We start from the raw sequence: 16,559 nt of genomic DNA on the forward strand, positions 1-16,559 counted from the left end.
TGCCTTATGATACGGTGCGCCTTATGGTCATGAAAATACGGTGCTTGTCTATATATTTGTTATTTGGAGAGGATTTAATCTGATCTCATTCAGGTGTTTCAAAAAACGATCGATAGCCACCCTGACTCGTTCCTCGCCTTGAAATGGGCTTTCTTGGATCGTTAAACCTGAAGGCTAAAGAAAAAGCCGTCCAGCGTTACGAACGGAGGATCACAAGGCAATGAGTGTTAGAATTGTGTTATGGATAAATGAGACAAAATATATTTTTTGTGCTTAGTTTTATACTTGAGTGTCCACATTTTCCACCCATCCATCATCTACCGCTTATTCGGGTCGGGTCGTGGGGGCAGCAGCTTTAGCAGGGAAGCCCAGACTTCCTCTCCCCAGCCACTTCAAACAGCTCCTCCGACGGGATCCAAAGGCGTTCCCAGACTAGCCGAGAGACATAGTCTCTCCAGCGTGTCTTGGGTCCCCGGGGCCTCCTGCCGGTGGGACATGCCCGGAACACCTCTCCAGGGAGGCGTCCAGGAGGCATCCAAACCAGATGCCCGAGCCAGCTCAACTGGTTCCTCTCAACACTCTCGACACTGAGTCCCCTCCTGGATGACTTGGTACCCCATACTCCCGAAGCACCCCCCACACAGGATTCCCAGAGGGACACGGTCAAACGCCCTCCCCAAGTTCACAAAGCACATGTGGACTGAATGGGCGAACTCCCATGCACCCTCGAGGATCCTGCCGAGGGTGTAGAACTGGTCCACTGTCCACGGCTGGGACGAAAACCACACTGCTCCTCCTGAATCTGAGATTTGACTTCCCAACGGACCCTCCTCTCCAGCACCCCTGAATAGACCTTACCAAGGAGGCTTAGAAGTGTGATCCCTCTATAGTTGGAACACACCCTCCGGTCCCTCTTCTTAAAAAGGGGGACCATCACCCCGGTCTGCCAATCCAGAGGCACTGTCCCCGATGTCCACGCAATGTTGTAGAGGCGTGTCAACCACGACAGCCCCACAACATCCAGAGCTTTAGGAACTCCGGGCGGATCTCATCCACGCCCGGGGCTATGCCACCGAGGAGATTTCCAACCACCTCAGTGATTTTGACCCCAGAGATAGGGGAGACCACCTCAGAGTCCCCAGATCCTTCTTCCTCAAAGGAAGACGTGTCGGTGGAATTGAGAAGGTCTTTGAAGTATTCTCCCCACTGATTCACGACGTCCCGAGTTGAAGTCAGCAGCACCCCATCTCCCCTATACACATTGTTAATGGCGCACTGCTTTCCTCTCCTGAGACGCCGGATAGTGGACCAGAATTTCTTCGAAGCCGCCCGGAAGTCGTTTTCCTTTGCCTCACCGAACTCCTCCCATGTCCAAGTTTTTGCCTCAGCGACCGCCGAAGCTGCATTCCGCATGGCCAGCCGGTACCTGTCAGCTGCCTCCGGAGTCCAAAGGCCCAATAGGATTCCTTCTTCAGCTTGATGGCATCCCTTACCACTGGTGTCCACCAGCAGATTCGAGGAGGCACCAACCACCTTACTGCCCAGCTCCAATCAGCTGCCTCAACAATGGAGGCGCAGAACATGGTCCACTCTGACTCAATGTCCCCCGCCTCCCTCTGGACAAGGAAGAAGTTCTGACGAAGGTCGGTGTTGAAACTCTTTCTGACAGGGGATTCTGCCAGACGTTCCCAGCTACGCCCCTCTCTTCACCCGAGTGTCCAACACATGCGGCCGCAAATCCGATGACACGACTACAAAGTCGATCATCGAACTGCGGCCTAGGGTGTCCTGGTGCCAAGTGCACATATGGACACCCTTGTGTTTGAACATGGTGTTCGTTAAGGACAGTCCGTGGCGAGCACAGAAGTCCAATAACAACACACCGCTCGGGTTCTGATCGGGGGGGGCTGTTCCTCCCAATCACACCCCTCCAGGTCTCACCGTCATTGCCCACGTGAGCGTTGAAGTCTCCCAGCAGAACGAGGGAGTCCCCAGAGGGAGCGCTTTCCAGCACACCCTCCAAGGACCCCAGAAAGAGTGGGTACTCTGAGTTGCTGTTTGGTGCATAAGCACAAACAACAGTCAGGACTCTTCCCCCCACCCGAAGGTGGAGGGAGGCTACCCTCTCGTTCACCGGGGTAAACCCCAACATACAGGCACCTAGGCGGTGGGCAATAAGTATGCCCACACCTGCTCTGCGCCTCTCACTGCGGGTACTTCAGAGTGGAAGAGAGTCAAGCCCCTCTCAAGAGGATTGGTATCAGAACCCAAGCTGTGTGTGGAGGCGAGTCCGACTATATCTAGTCAGAACTTCTCGGCCTCGCACACCAGCCCGGGCTCTTTCCCTGCCAGTGAGGTGACATTACATGTCCCCAGAGCTAGCTTCAGTAGCCGGGGGTCGGACCGCCAAGGCCCCCGCCTTTGGCTGCCACCCAGCTCATTGCGCACCTGACCCCTTTGGCCCATCCCACAGGTGGTGAGCCCATGGGAAGGTGGACCCATGTTGCCTTTTCGGGCTGTGGGTATAATCCCGGCCACCAGACGCTCGCCTTCGAGCCCCGTCTCCAGGCCTGGCTCCAGAGGGGGGCCCCGGTGCGATCCAAAATTGACATTCATCAAAGGGGTCTTTTGAACCATGCTTTGCCTGGTCCCTCACCTAGGACCTGTTTGCCATGGGTGACCCTACCAGGGGCATGAAGCCCCAGACAACATAGCTCCTTGGCTCATTGGGACACACAAACCCCTCCACCATAATAAGGTGATGACTCACGGACTCACATCTTGTTCATCTTAAATAAATATTACATTCTGCATCCGTGTTTTGATACCTGCCAGCCTGACTTGTGTACACAGTAGCCTAGTTGTTAAGTCCTATCCTGACAGCTGCGTTAACGGTGCTACAATGCTACGTAACATGAGTGCATGTTTCTCCAAGACTGGATTTGAAAAGAAGAATTGTGTAAGCTCTGATATTCAATTGTTCACCAGATGCCATTGAAATTTTCAACATCGCGGAACAAGTGACACTGTACTAAAGTCACTGTATTTCCAAAAATAAATTAAAAATAAGGTGTGGTGCTTGTTGACATAATTCCCCCATGGAACTAATAATTGTTGAGTGTGTTGGGGGGGTTGGTTTTGGTGACGTACTTCCACAAACTTTACTTTAATGTGATACACCTTTGTATTAAATAAGAGTAAATGTCCCCAAAGCAGATGTTTTTGTGGCCAGGACCAAGGTTTATCACCATCCCACATATCATATGGGCTTTGAATAATTTTAATTTTGTTGCCAATACATATATTATGCTTCTCTGTAAACCCACCACCCGCATCCCTCAACCGTTAAAGTGCTTAAAAAGGCGGATGAACACCCTGGTCTGCAAATCCAGAAGCACTGTCCCACATGTTAACCAGGCCCCACAACATCCAGGTCCTTTTGGTACTCAGGGCTGATATCATCCACCACTAGGGCCCTGCCACGCTGGTGAATTAAACCCCAGAGAAAGGAGTGCAGTTCAAGACAAATGAAAGTTTCTGCTCTCGCTCTTGTGGCATAGTCGGACATAACTGAACTAATTCTACTCAGCTGTTCTGGACCTGAGTGATTCCATTTTATATAGTTCAGGGCTAGTCAACACAGAACTCAGGTTTAGATTTACAGCAGGTTGAACCTGCCAGCTGCATGATCCCCCCCCCCCCCCCCCCCCCCCCCACCACCACCACCACCACGGTGTTCAGTAATATAAACAAGTGTTGTTAGATATAGGTGACTAGAACACATAAATCAGATAAAGGCAATCAATTAGTCATTTGATGCCGAAATCAAACAGTGTAATTCTTCATAGGGTTCATTTTTATTACAGATATACAATCTTGACCCATAATCAAAACCTGTGACATTATTGTCTTTCATGCACTTTTACATGTAAGCAACAAACAAACAAAAACAATCATTCATACTAACATTTGCACATTGGTCTTCAGTTAACCTAACATGCATATATTTTGGAATGTGGGAGAAAAACAGAGTGACTGAGGAAAACCCATGCAAGCATTCTAAATTTAGACTCCTTTGAAAAATACGTTGTGGTTTTGCCAAAAGTGCTGTTTCGTGTCATCTACATTTCTTACGATATATGTTTGTATATTTTGTTCGAAAAGTTAAAGTATACATGTATTCATATTTACGATGTACTGTACATGTATGGCACTTGATGATAATAAATACATGAATGAATAAATAAATAAGTCAAATAAGTCAAAGTCAAATAAGTCAAATAAGTCAAATAAGTCAAATAGGTTAAATAAGTCAAATAAGTCAAATAAGTCAAATAAGTCAAATAAGTCAAATAAGTCAAATAAATAAATAAAATGGGCGCTTAGGTGTAATTTTTCAGAAGGTAAGGTAAGGCCAGTGGCGTGAGAACAGGCATCCAAAACAATGAATATTTATATATGGGATGTTTCGATACCGATACCAAGCACTGGTACCACTAGTACTTTTTATGTAAAAAAAAAAAAAAATCCCCGACAGATGATTTAAAAAAAAAACCCTGACTGTAATGACAAGTTTGCTCTATATGATTTATTTGGTTGTTTCCAGCTTTAATTGTCATGTCTGGGAAGATCTGGTTTTGGTTGAGGGTCCCGATTGGTCCTGAGTGGGTTCTAGCACTTCCGCGGGTTGACCAATCCGGGCCCTCAGCCACTTATGCCTGGCCCCAGGTGTGGCTAGTTACCCAATTAGTGTGAGTGTATTTAGTTCCCGGGTGGTGATCAGTCGGCGTGGGATCATTGCCGCTTGTCACGGTCACCCCCGGAGTTCTGTCTGTCATTTTGATTTTGTATCTTTTCAGTTTGTTGTTTAGTTAGCGTTAACCAGTACTCTGGTTAGTGTTTTCTGTAAAATAAAGCACGCCAGTCTAACCCGCACTCCTGCCTTGGTTCTCCTGCCTCCCTGCATTTTGGGTCCTCCACTTCACACGCCGACAGACACCACGCCGCTCCGTGACCACACCGTAACATTAATACATTTAGTAGAAACTTTATTTGTAACGTACACCTCCATTGTTGTTCACGTCGCAACGCATTCAGCGTATAGTGACGTAGAATGGCGGCTGGCTCTCTGCCGAGCAATGCGAAACGTGTATAAAGAAAGCGAGGAAAGCCTCGTAGCATAAAATCGACGAGAGTCACCCTCCCCCACGCCATGCTCTCGTCATTCACCAGACGCATTCAAGAGTTTTAATCGGCCCTTTAGGAATGCTACGGAGGCTTACATTACAAATCAAGTTTCTACTAAATGTATTAAAACTGGAAAAAAAAACTTTTAAACGAATCTCATAGATATGTTAGTAACAACCAAATAAATCATAAGGAGCAAACTTATTATCATTATCACTGGGTTTCTTCTAAAGAAAAACTTCCCATCCCAATCCCAATATAGCATTTTTCCTTAAAATTGCAATTTTTTACTCTTCTAATTTAAAATTTCTTGATCGCAAAACGGCCACATGTGGGTGGCCGATACTGGTATCGGCTGCTTTCGTTTGTACCGATAGCTTACAATGAGGCCCGGTATCAGCCTGATACTCGTCCAGGCCTATCCATACTCTATTCTGTATACTGTATAAAGTATGTCTTTGTTTTTGTTTCATGATAGTTTAACCACTGTAATACAGTATTTTTCTGGGAAGCTTATCATGGCTTACGAGTGTTAGTTACCATAAGATGCCCTTGATAACCTTCATAATTAAACAATTGAGCCATTCATGTCTATTTCATTCCAAAAGAAAAAAAAGTGCATCCATATACAGTATGTGTACGTCCAACTACAACAAATATTGATGAGATGTGTTTGCCATCTCATCCAAGACAAAAATCCTTATAGATGTTGTGTGGTAGTAATGCCACCATTTGTCATCATAAAGTAGAGTATGTTTCTTGTAACTTCTTTGAGTTTAATATTGAGGTTACTCCAGTTTCGACACCGCTGTCCTGCAGCTTTTTTGTGTTACAAATATTTATACATATGCCGAGTCACTGGACTGAGTGCGTCCAAAGTTGGGCATACTCATCCTCGGCAAGTCTTTGTTGCGGATTTCATAAATAGACTTCCTCCTGGCCCGCACTCCTCGAACGGCAGCTTTGATCTTCCTCCATCCTAGATGGTTGAGCTCTGCTAAGTTAAGCACCACACAAATGCCGCTGACTGCAAACATGAAGACCAAAAACACTGTCTTCTCCGTTGGCCTGGAAACATAACACTCGACATCTTTTATGCAAGGGTATCGGTCGCACTCATACACAGCGGGGACATTGAATCCATAGAGGAAATATTGACCCACAAGAAATCCTATCTCCAGTGCGTTTCTGAACACCACCTGGATGATGTAGAACCTGGATATGCCTTCCTGCCTTCTCATTTTGGACTTAGTAGTTCGCACGATCGAATTGGGCATGTCTTTGACCTCAAGGCAATCAGGCTCTGCCTCCTTGTTGGTGTTCTCTGTGTTCTGTAGCACCCCATTAACAATAGTGTTCTTGATCTTCTTGCTATCATCTCTTTTCATAGAATCCTGCTCCTTGTCCAGGGAGAGGTACACTGTGGAGTAGCGCCGCTCCTTCTGCTTGGCAGACTGGTGGACAGAGTAGGTGATAAAGCAAAGACTGGGGCAGCAGACCATAATGATCTGGAACACCCAGTACCTGATGTGAGAGATTGGGAAAGCTTTGTCGTAACAAGCCTGGTTACAGCCTGGCTGTAAAGTGTTACATACAAACATGGACTGCTCATCATTGTACACTGTCTCTCCAACTATTGCCACGATCAGAATACGAAAAATCACCACCACTGTCAGCAGGATCCTGAGGAAACAAACAAAGCCATTTACCATATACGATTGTCAGACTTATTTTTGCTCACAGATGACATTTTCATTCATTAATTTGAATGTTGAAAATGTTTGAATCTACACAGTAAATTCTGTAAAGTAAATTTGACTCAATTAAGTGGGACCAAATAGACTCGGTTTTAGAGTAATATTTACACTTGGAGAGAGTAAAGTAAAGAATTGGAGAAAAAAAGATAAAAGTCACTCAAGGGTTGAGGAACTAACTCACAACCTACAGCTTAGGAGACAGCTGATCTACTCCCTGAGCCACGCAGCTCCTGCTCTGTGCTAGTATATCGCTCGTGTCAGCTGGAATCTTCCTACCTTTTTTGGATATAAGCAAACAGTAGGAGGGGCATAGCTCAGGCGGTAGTGTGGCAGTCTCCCAAGTCGGGAGTTCTTTCCTCAACCCTTGTGGTGACTATTTTTTTTCCAATTCTTTATTTTACTCTCTTCCAAGTGTAAATATTACTCTAAAACTGAGTCTATTCGGTCCCTCTCTAAATAGAGTCAAATTTACTCTACAGAATTTACTGTGTAGGCCTACAGTTGATTAAAAAAAAGGTTTATACACCCCTGTTCAAATGCAAAGTTTTTGTTTTCCACACACTGCCACCTTTCAAAGTGCCAGTAATATTGTTCAGCTTTTCCAGTAAACTTTTCCTGATAAAAACATGATGCTGCCAATGTAATGCACTGTCATGCTTTGGGGCTGTTTTCCTTCAGATGAAACCTGAGTCATAATTGTTTTGGATTTTTCATTATAGTTTCTTTTTACTTTTGTTCTTAAATTCACTTGGCTTTAATTCGTTTTTAGAGTTGATTTGTTACCTTCTATTTTTATTATTTTATTATTTATTTTTCTGTTTTTGTTTTATTTTTATTTTATTTTTTTACGTTTTTTTAAAAGTTTTTTGTTTGTTTGTTTTTTTTCATTTTATATGTCGCTGGCGTCGGGCTGAAACCTTGTACAGTACCTCCTATTCCCTTCCCAGGTAAACCCAAAAATGACATGTTAGTTTATTTTCTTTTTACTTTTGTTTTTTAATTCAGATTTATTACCTTCGATTTGTATTTCCTTTTTTTTTCAGATTAAAAAAATAATAATAATTGTTGCTGGCGTCGGCCTGAAACCTCCTATTCACTTGCCAGGAGACCCCAAAAAATGACATGTTTGTTCAACCATTAACAGTGCATCCTCAAAGAGAGTAAGCCATTTTCAACACTTTAGATTGATAAATAATTTGTATTTTTTTAAAGTTAATAAATAACACCCACACACGTGGTATGACCAATAGATAATAAAAAATAAAAATTTTACCAAATTGTAAAAAAAACTATTTGTGCAACATAAAGGTCCTAATAACTAAAGAGTTATAATGTAAATTTAACTACAATTCCCAAATGCCTTAAATAAATACATAAAAAATTAAACCTGTATAAAATCAACAAACAAAGGTGAAAATTAGGGGCTTTATTTTATTTTATTTATTTTTTTGCTTTAATTACAGATAGTTTTTTTTATACATGTAGCATGGAGTTTCATTAGTGAACATTTTTAAAGCACTGTCTTTTTTAAATTCTATTTCTTTAACCAATGTTTTTTTAGTTGTAGTTACTTCCTTAATTTTCATTAACTATAATAATCATTGGCTGGAATTTTCGCCAATTAGCCAAGGTTGAGGGAAATATGAACAGTTCCAAATAAAATCAGTGCAGCATAAAACCTTCAGGCTTCTGCAAGATAACAACAACAAAAACTCAGCCTACTAGATCATGTCAACTTATTTTGGGCTAATCAGACACTTAAATGGTGGCAGGTGTGTGAACAACAGTATGTATGCATTTGAACCCTCTTTATTGGAAATGCCTCCTGAGCACTTTGCCACAGTTCACATTAATGCTTAATCTTGGTCTCTTTTTCCCCCCACAAAACAGGGGTGAGTAGACTTTTTATATACACTGTATTTATATTCATTTCTTGTCAGTTTTTTTTAATACATATATCACGGTAATTTATGATACATGCCCTGCCTGTTTAACAAATGTTTTAAACCACGACCCAATAAAGGTTTATGTCACAGCTTTGGCGATAATTACATGTTTCTGTATACCGTACATTAATACATTGATTAGAACATAGGCACTATTGAACTGAAATAATATTTTGAATGCTATAGTATAATAATTATTGTGACCCATTAATTTTAAAATGCATTGTTTTACAAAATTGGGACATTAAACGATATTTACTTACACACCTGAACAGCAAAAACTACAGTAGTTCTAGTAGTTGAATGATGGGGTTTTAAAAGGTGAAATCAGTTTTAAATCCCTAATTCCTGTTTAAAATGATCAAACCTAAGGGCTCACTGGAAATAAAAATAGCACTTCACAATGTTGGATGGTGTCGGGTTCAAATACTTCAATGGTTTGATACGGAGCGACTTAGTGACTTAGCGACTGTTATTTTACAAATTAAAAGTTATTATTGCCAATAGAGCCATGGAATCTAATACTTCAACCGAAGTTCGCCTGTCAGTCAAGTTGCACATTTAGTCGGGACTCATAAAGCACGATATTTACTTAAGTTGGAGATCGCTGGTTTGAAAACAGCCCTTACCTTCTGTTGCCTGCTGTTTTTACCAAGTTAATCAAATCGCTGACTGATTCACAGCGCACAACCTGTATCATTATGTAGTCAATGCCGTTTCTTCTCCTTACACCGGGGCTGATTCAAAAGCTTGTCACTGGCTGAGTCTCTGGGATGAGATGCTATGCTCACACCGGGGGACAATATACCTCGTAATGCAAAGGTAAAACTTGTTTATCATGCTAACTGACTTATTTTTACATAGTCCATTCTATATTGAAACGCTGTGATGATGTTATGTTACTATGTTTACTAGCATGGAACAAATGACTATCGTAGTGGCAAGCTATGCAGTAATTTCATGATTATGACTCCGGCTCCAGAGTGAAAAACTCCAAGCACAAAGACGAAATCCCCTAATATTAAACAGTCAAATGCACTTAATAGTTTTGAAGAAGGTGCATTTTAAAATTAAGCTGTGTGTTCGTGCAGTTGGAGTGGACGCTAACTATCGGGCTCTTTAATGTGATTTGAAACACGCAATTCGACACCTCTGTTACAATCTTTGTACATTTACTAGTAAAATGTATGAACATTTATCTACTAAGTACAACATTTATCTACTAACCTCGCAAAAAATTATCGCTGCAAATCCGTAAATACTTTGTGGGCTGCCAGTCCTTTATGTTGATTGCTGCTATCAATCGACGTATTTTGTCTTCATTAGTAGGTGTGCGATAAAAAGCAACATTTGGTTTACTCCTTTGTCTGTCTCTACAACCGACCGCAAAACAAGATATGACCATTTTATAAGATAATCGATTAGATAAAGGACTTAACGCTGTATGAGATTCAATGTTTACAATACAGGCAAGTGGCTCTTTTGCCGTCCAGTTTCCCAGAGGGGGTGTTCCCATGAGGGCTGTGACGTCACATGCAAAAGGTCAATACTATACTAGTAGTAATAAAGTAATTTGCTTATACTCAGTCAGCTCATTAGACAGTGATTGTGTCCATCTTAATGATTAAAGCATCAGCGTTTTCCATTTTAAAGTCCTGAGATGCTCCCTGCAGCTTGAATGACAAATTAATTTTGTAGACAGGCAAGTAAATTGATAAATCACATATCAAATGTGAGTCATTGAGTAGGTTTGAAGAAAAAGTCAATTGGACAACAATACCAGAAATAATTATTATTGATTATTCTCATAATTAAATTGCAAATAACAATTGTTATTTATAGAAGAGTACTTATTTTTATTGGGGTGGGGGTGTTTCCCTGCTAGATGAAAAGGAGTCTGGCTCCTTATCAATGAATAGCTCCCTGTCGGGTCATGACACTGTTAAGGGTGCTGTCCATTGCTGAAATAGCACTTTCCTTCCCTTGCCTCCACCTGTAGATGCAAACTTTCATTTGTCACTTACTTTTATTTGAACGGTTGAACCACTGCTCCAACCTACGTTTTTCTACATTATAAAGTAAATCATTGAGACATAAAAACCTGGTTTTCAACCAATGCATGTGTTCAGTCACAGATTGTTGATTTATTTCTGAAGTAAACGCTTACCTTCCGATCATAGTCGAGTGTTGCTGGACAGCCGCCTCCAAGAGACGCTCCAAAATGGTCCACTCTCCCATGACTGTTCATTCGGAGAAAATCTCACTCAGACGCAGATTGTGCACATAAAACAAGTGGAAATACAATCTATGCGCGCGCAAAAATATCCAGCATTTTACAACCACGCGTGGAAGTGCAGTGGATGCGACTTCCACAGCAGCTGCTACATTGAGCTCGTCTCCCACAGTGAGTGCTGTCTGCAGACTGAGCTTGAGTTCGCACTAAAATGACGACTGTGACGCGGGGTGGTTGCACTCGGCGTTAATTCCGATATAAGTAGACTTCTCTGCGTCACACGCACGTCCCACAGTCGGCGGGAGAGGTCGTGGACGCACGCTTGTTGAGCGTATAACCACCCACTCAGCGCTGCCCTCTACTTGCGAGTGAAGACTTTAGAGAAGGCGCGCGCATATCTGCACGCTTTAGTGCATGCGCTTCAACATGGTGCCGTTCTTCTCAGCTGTGTCTGCCATTCCCAATTTTGGTTTATACTTTGTGCCTTTTTGTTGTTGTTGTTTTGAGAGCTCAATATTATTCATTCGGCAGCCTTCCCGAGTCATGTGATCATCATCGCTCTCTCTTTTATTTATTTATTTATTTTTGTGCGTGTGTATGTATGTGTGTGCGTGTGTGAGTTTGTGCTCTTTAATTTACCTGAAACCTGACCTTTCACCTTAACAGGATACTTCAGAGTCCCACCACCAGAGTTGTCAAGTTGTCAGGAGACCAGAGGAAGGATCAAAGGAAGGGAAGATGAAACAAAGTGAAACCCAGCACCAACCAGACACCACCTACACTGTAACAAATTTCTGTAAAATCTACAGTAACAAAAATTACAGCGTTTTATTGTTTTTCAATTTAATAATATTTACCTGTATACAGCAATGCATTATGGGTAAAACAAAGTGCATTATGGGCAAAAACAAAGTACAGTAATTTTGAGTTTCTGTAGTTTTTATTCTGTGGGCCATATTTTACTCGGCATGTGCTCCATGCATAAAACCATGGCGCATCTTCATTTTCGTGCCAGGGCAGTAGTCTACTGTGTCTGAGAATGCATTGCGAATCCCTGAGCATTCAATGGTCCATCTCGCAATTTGATGGCAGAAAGTAGATTGCCCTCGGCGCAAAAACGGGTGAATCTTCATTTTTGTGTTTTGAAAATTATAATTTAGCATTTAGTTGTGAATTTGGTAGAAATACAACTGTCGCTGGGCGTTCTGGCAGACGCGGCTGCACAAAAAGTAGGCCACATTTAGACTCGCATAAAGCAGGTCCAACTTATGGCGCAGGTGGTTCATTTAACAAATTATTTAGAAAATATTTAAAAAGCACCCTCCTGACCATGCAGCACAACTTTTAGTGTGTGTGTGTGGGGGTGGTGTGTGTGAGTGTGTGTGCGTGTGGGTGTGGGTGCGTGCGTGTGCGCGTGTGCGCGTGTGTGTGTGTGTGGTGGTGTGTGTGTGTGTGTGTGTGTGCCGGGGGGGGGGGGGGGGCTGTTACTCACATACAGACACATGCTCGATCGATTCTCCAATTGCCCACTATGGATGTAACAATATCCAAACATCACAATGCGATATTATCACAATATGAAGGTCACAATATGATAATAATCATGATGGGTGGTTGACGATACAAACAGTCAGCATTGTGCTATCATATTACAATTAAAATGACTCGTGTCTCACAGGGAAGGTACAGCACAATCATTCCACACTGATTTTGAGTAAGAAGTTCACATGACCTGAAAGCTATTGAGCTAAAATGCTCATTTTACATATAAAAACTCGTAAAAAATATTGAAATATGTGAAATTGAAAAACAAGAGGTGTGTGTATCTCATGTGGGAGGCCCAGAACTACTATCCCACACCAATTTTGAGTCCACAGGTCACATGACCTGGAAGTTATTGAGCTAAAATGCAAATTTTTACGTATAAAATGTATACAAAATATTGAAAGACGTGAAATTGAAAAACAAGAGGCGTATCTCATGCGGGGGGGCCAGCACTATGATCCCACACCAATTTTCAGTCCACAGGTCAAATGACCTGGAAGCTATTGAGCTAAAATGCAAATTTTTACATATAAAAATTCATACAGAATATTGAAAGATGTGAAATTAAAAAACAAGAGGTGTATCTCATGTGGGAGGACCATCACTACTATCCCACACTAATTTTGAGTCCACAGGTCACATGACCTGGAAGCTATTGAGCTAAAATGCAAATTTTTACGTACACAAATTCATACAAAATATTGGAAAATCCAAAATTGAAAAACAAGAGGCGTATCTCATGTGGCAGACACAACACTAGTATCCCACACTGGTTTTGAGAAAATTGGTGAAATTACCTGGAAGCTATTGAGCTAAAATGCAAATTTTTACATACACAAATTCATACAAAATATTGGAAAATCCGAAATTGAAAAACAAGAGGCGTATCTCATGTGGCAGACACAACACTAGTATCCCACACTGGTTTTGAGAAAATTGGTGAAATTACCTGGAAGCTATTGAGCTAAAATTATAATTTTTGACATATAAAAATTCATACTAAATATTGAAAGTTGTGAAATTTAAAATCAAGAGCCGTATCTCATGCGGAAGGCCCAGCACTACGATCCGACACCAATTTTCAGTCAACAGGTCACATGACATGGAAGCTATTGAGCACAAATGCAATTTTTTATGTATAACAACTCATAGAAAATATTGAAAAATCTGGGGGCACGGTGCGCCAGTGCATTTGTCCGTTTCGATGGAAACAGTTCAAATAAACATGATTGCTTAAACATAGGCTAAGTTCAGAAATGATCGGGATGGAAGCGTGCTCTGCTTCACATCCTCAATGCATTGCACAAGCGTCAGAGTGAATGTCTGAATGTGCCCAGAGTATCCTGACACATGCAGGACTACTATCAAGCCACATAACATTGACAAATTCGGGTTCCTGGCTGAAAATCTGTGATTTTTATTTTCCATATTCATATGTGTCCTTTTTTTTTTTTTTAAAGGAGATAAAAACATTAAGATATTTGGGGCAGAAATGTTCGAAAGCAACTGAATTATTCAGTCAGGATAAAGACGACGCAGCTAGAGATATTTGTTCAAAATTGTTGCACTTTAAAAGAAAACCAGTTTTTACCATTTTTATTTGATCCTTTTCAATTATATAATTAGCATGTGGACTGTTTGTGTTCTGAAAATGTTGTCGTTTTTCCAATACCTTTTATGTTTGCCCATGTTGGGGGAAAAAAATATTTAAATTAAAACCTGTTCAGAAAGTTAAAAAAATATAGATATATTCACACACACCAAGGAATGCTTTTAATACTTTTGCACCCATGAAATCTGAGGTTTTCTTAAATCAACAACTTTTGTTCAATAATGAATGACGATTCGGCCGCATATTGAATCGATTTGAGAATTGCGTGCTATATATATATATATATATATATGTATAGATATATGTATATTAGGGGTGTTAGAAAAAATCGATTTGGCAATATATCGCGATATTACAGCGCGCTATTCTCGAATCGATTCGATATGCGGCCAAATCGATTTTTAAACATCAATTTTTTATGGGAATATTCAACAAAACGTCTTACTTAGGGTTAGGATTCACACATTAAGCATGGAAGAATGTTATATTAATAGAACATTAAGCCTTAATATTTTATTTCAGTGCTGTTCAAACATGAAACAGACTGCAACCTATTTGTTAAATGCAGTGGCTCAGTTATAAGCCTGAATTTTCAGATAAATAAATACATTTTCATACAAATCTTACAGTGTACATGTACAAGTTTACTGGTTAGTATTTTCTAAATGTGAGTTTTAAAAAAAATCGCAATAATCAATTTATAGATTCGCATCGGGATTAATCCATATCGAATCGAATCGTGGTGGTGAGAATGTTAAGTTCTGGGCTGGCTTTTCATCCTCTGGACAACTCCACATAGTCCAGGGAATTATGATTTCAGAGGAATATTGTGAAATCCTGGAACATAACCTGAAGCCGTCCTTTGTGAAGTTACAGCCTGGTAGAAGATGGATCATGCAACATGACAATAATCCAAAGCATTCCAGCAATACAACCAAGGAATGCTTTTAATACTTTTGCACCCATGAAATCTGAGGTTTTCTTAGATCAACAACTTTTGTTCAATAATGAATGACAATATTATCATTCTTTTTGTTCAAGTCAATTATTTTCAATGTCAGCATTGTAGATTGGTGTATGACTAAACATTTAATAAGGTTATAGTCATGCCTGCAGGGTTCACTATATATATATATATATATATATATATATATATATATATATATATATATATATATATATATATATATATGTAGTGGTGCAACGGATTATGGATAGAACAGAGCCAAGACTGAAAAAGCAGCCTAAATATGGTCACTTATTTATGTATTTATTTTACTTCAAACAAATACCAATGCAAAATAAACAAATTGAAAGAAATGTTTATGAGAAAAATAAATAACATTTGTATGATTTAATAAAATCATGGTTCTGTCAGCTGATTAAGGCCCATCCAGACAATGTGCTCCATACGTGCGAATGTGTCGAATGACAGTCATCAACTGTCATGGTTAATATAAACAATTTGCCCATCCTGTCCCATTTTTACCCAACTCAAAATATATGTTCATATCCTTTCACTCACTGTATGTGTGGCCTTAATCCTCTAGTGTCACACAGCACTCAGACTTGACCTACATGTTTGTTTCCTTCTCACAATGAGCTGATATTTGCACATTATTCCTCACATGGCGATTTCACAAGCAGAAGCTGTATCATCCATCCATTATCATGTGTTGTACATATCTGGTCATATATTTCCTTTATTGTACTCTATATCGGTTTAACCACTTGTTAAACTATTAAATAAGTAGTTTAGTTGCCTTTCCTGTTTACATACCATAATAGTCTCAAACACATAGAAGACTCCAGATGTTTACTGACAGATGTCACTCTCATGCAGCCATTAATTCACTGCAATGCAAACAAGCTTTCCTCTGGTTTACAGTAGAATGTGAGGTTGCTCAAATCTTTACGCCTATTCGCTGCAATAAATAAACCTACTTAATTATTTGCACAGTTTTCCCCAAGGGCATGCAGCCAAAGAAACTGGTAACATGATTGAAACATAAACAAATAAATAAATAACACAGGAAAAGCAGAATTAGCACTAATGGCTTCTGCTCTTCCACAGAAAAACAGGAGCCATAGCAGTGGATGAGCTCGGAAGCCACAATGCAATAACCACAAACCACATTAAGAAATTCAGTCACTTTGTCAATGCAATGCAAACGTGCCGTTTCTGAGGGTGTGACGGTAAGGGGAAAGGAGACCTTTAGGGTAAATTTCTATTTTTTTTTTTTCTTTTTTTTCTATTTCTTTTTAAGAGCTCAGTATTG

General features: G+C 40.7%; 1 protein-coding gene across 1 annotated transcript; it reads right to left on the bottom strand.

Annotated features, from left to right (window-relative positions):
• Positions 1–3,895: 3,895 nt before the first annotated feature.
• Positions 3,896–11,789, bottom strand: gjd2b (gap junction protein delta 2b). The gene is made up of 3 exons (XM_086060975.1): positions 11,763–11,789; positions 11,058–11,130; positions 3,896–6,870 (listed from the first exon to the last, which is right to left on the bottom strand). The coding sequence occupies exons 2-3, from the start codon at positions 11,126–11,128 to the stop codon at positions 6,027–6,029; spliced, it is 915 nt and encodes a 304-aa protein (XP_085917101.1). The 5' UTR covers positions 11,129–11,130; positions 11,763–11,789; the 3' UTR covers positions 3,896–6,026.
• Positions 11,790–16,559: the final 4,770 nt, after the last annotated feature.

This window comes from Leptonotus elevatus, chromosome 18 (genome assembly GCF_054856555.1).
Source record: "Leptonotus elevatus isolate MCC_2025b chromosome 18, RoL_Lele_1.0, whole genome shotgun sequence".
NCBI classification, from domain to species: domain Eukaryota; kingdom Metazoa; phylum Chordata; class Actinopteri; order Syngnathiformes; family Syngnathidae; genus Leptonotus; species Leptonotus elevatus.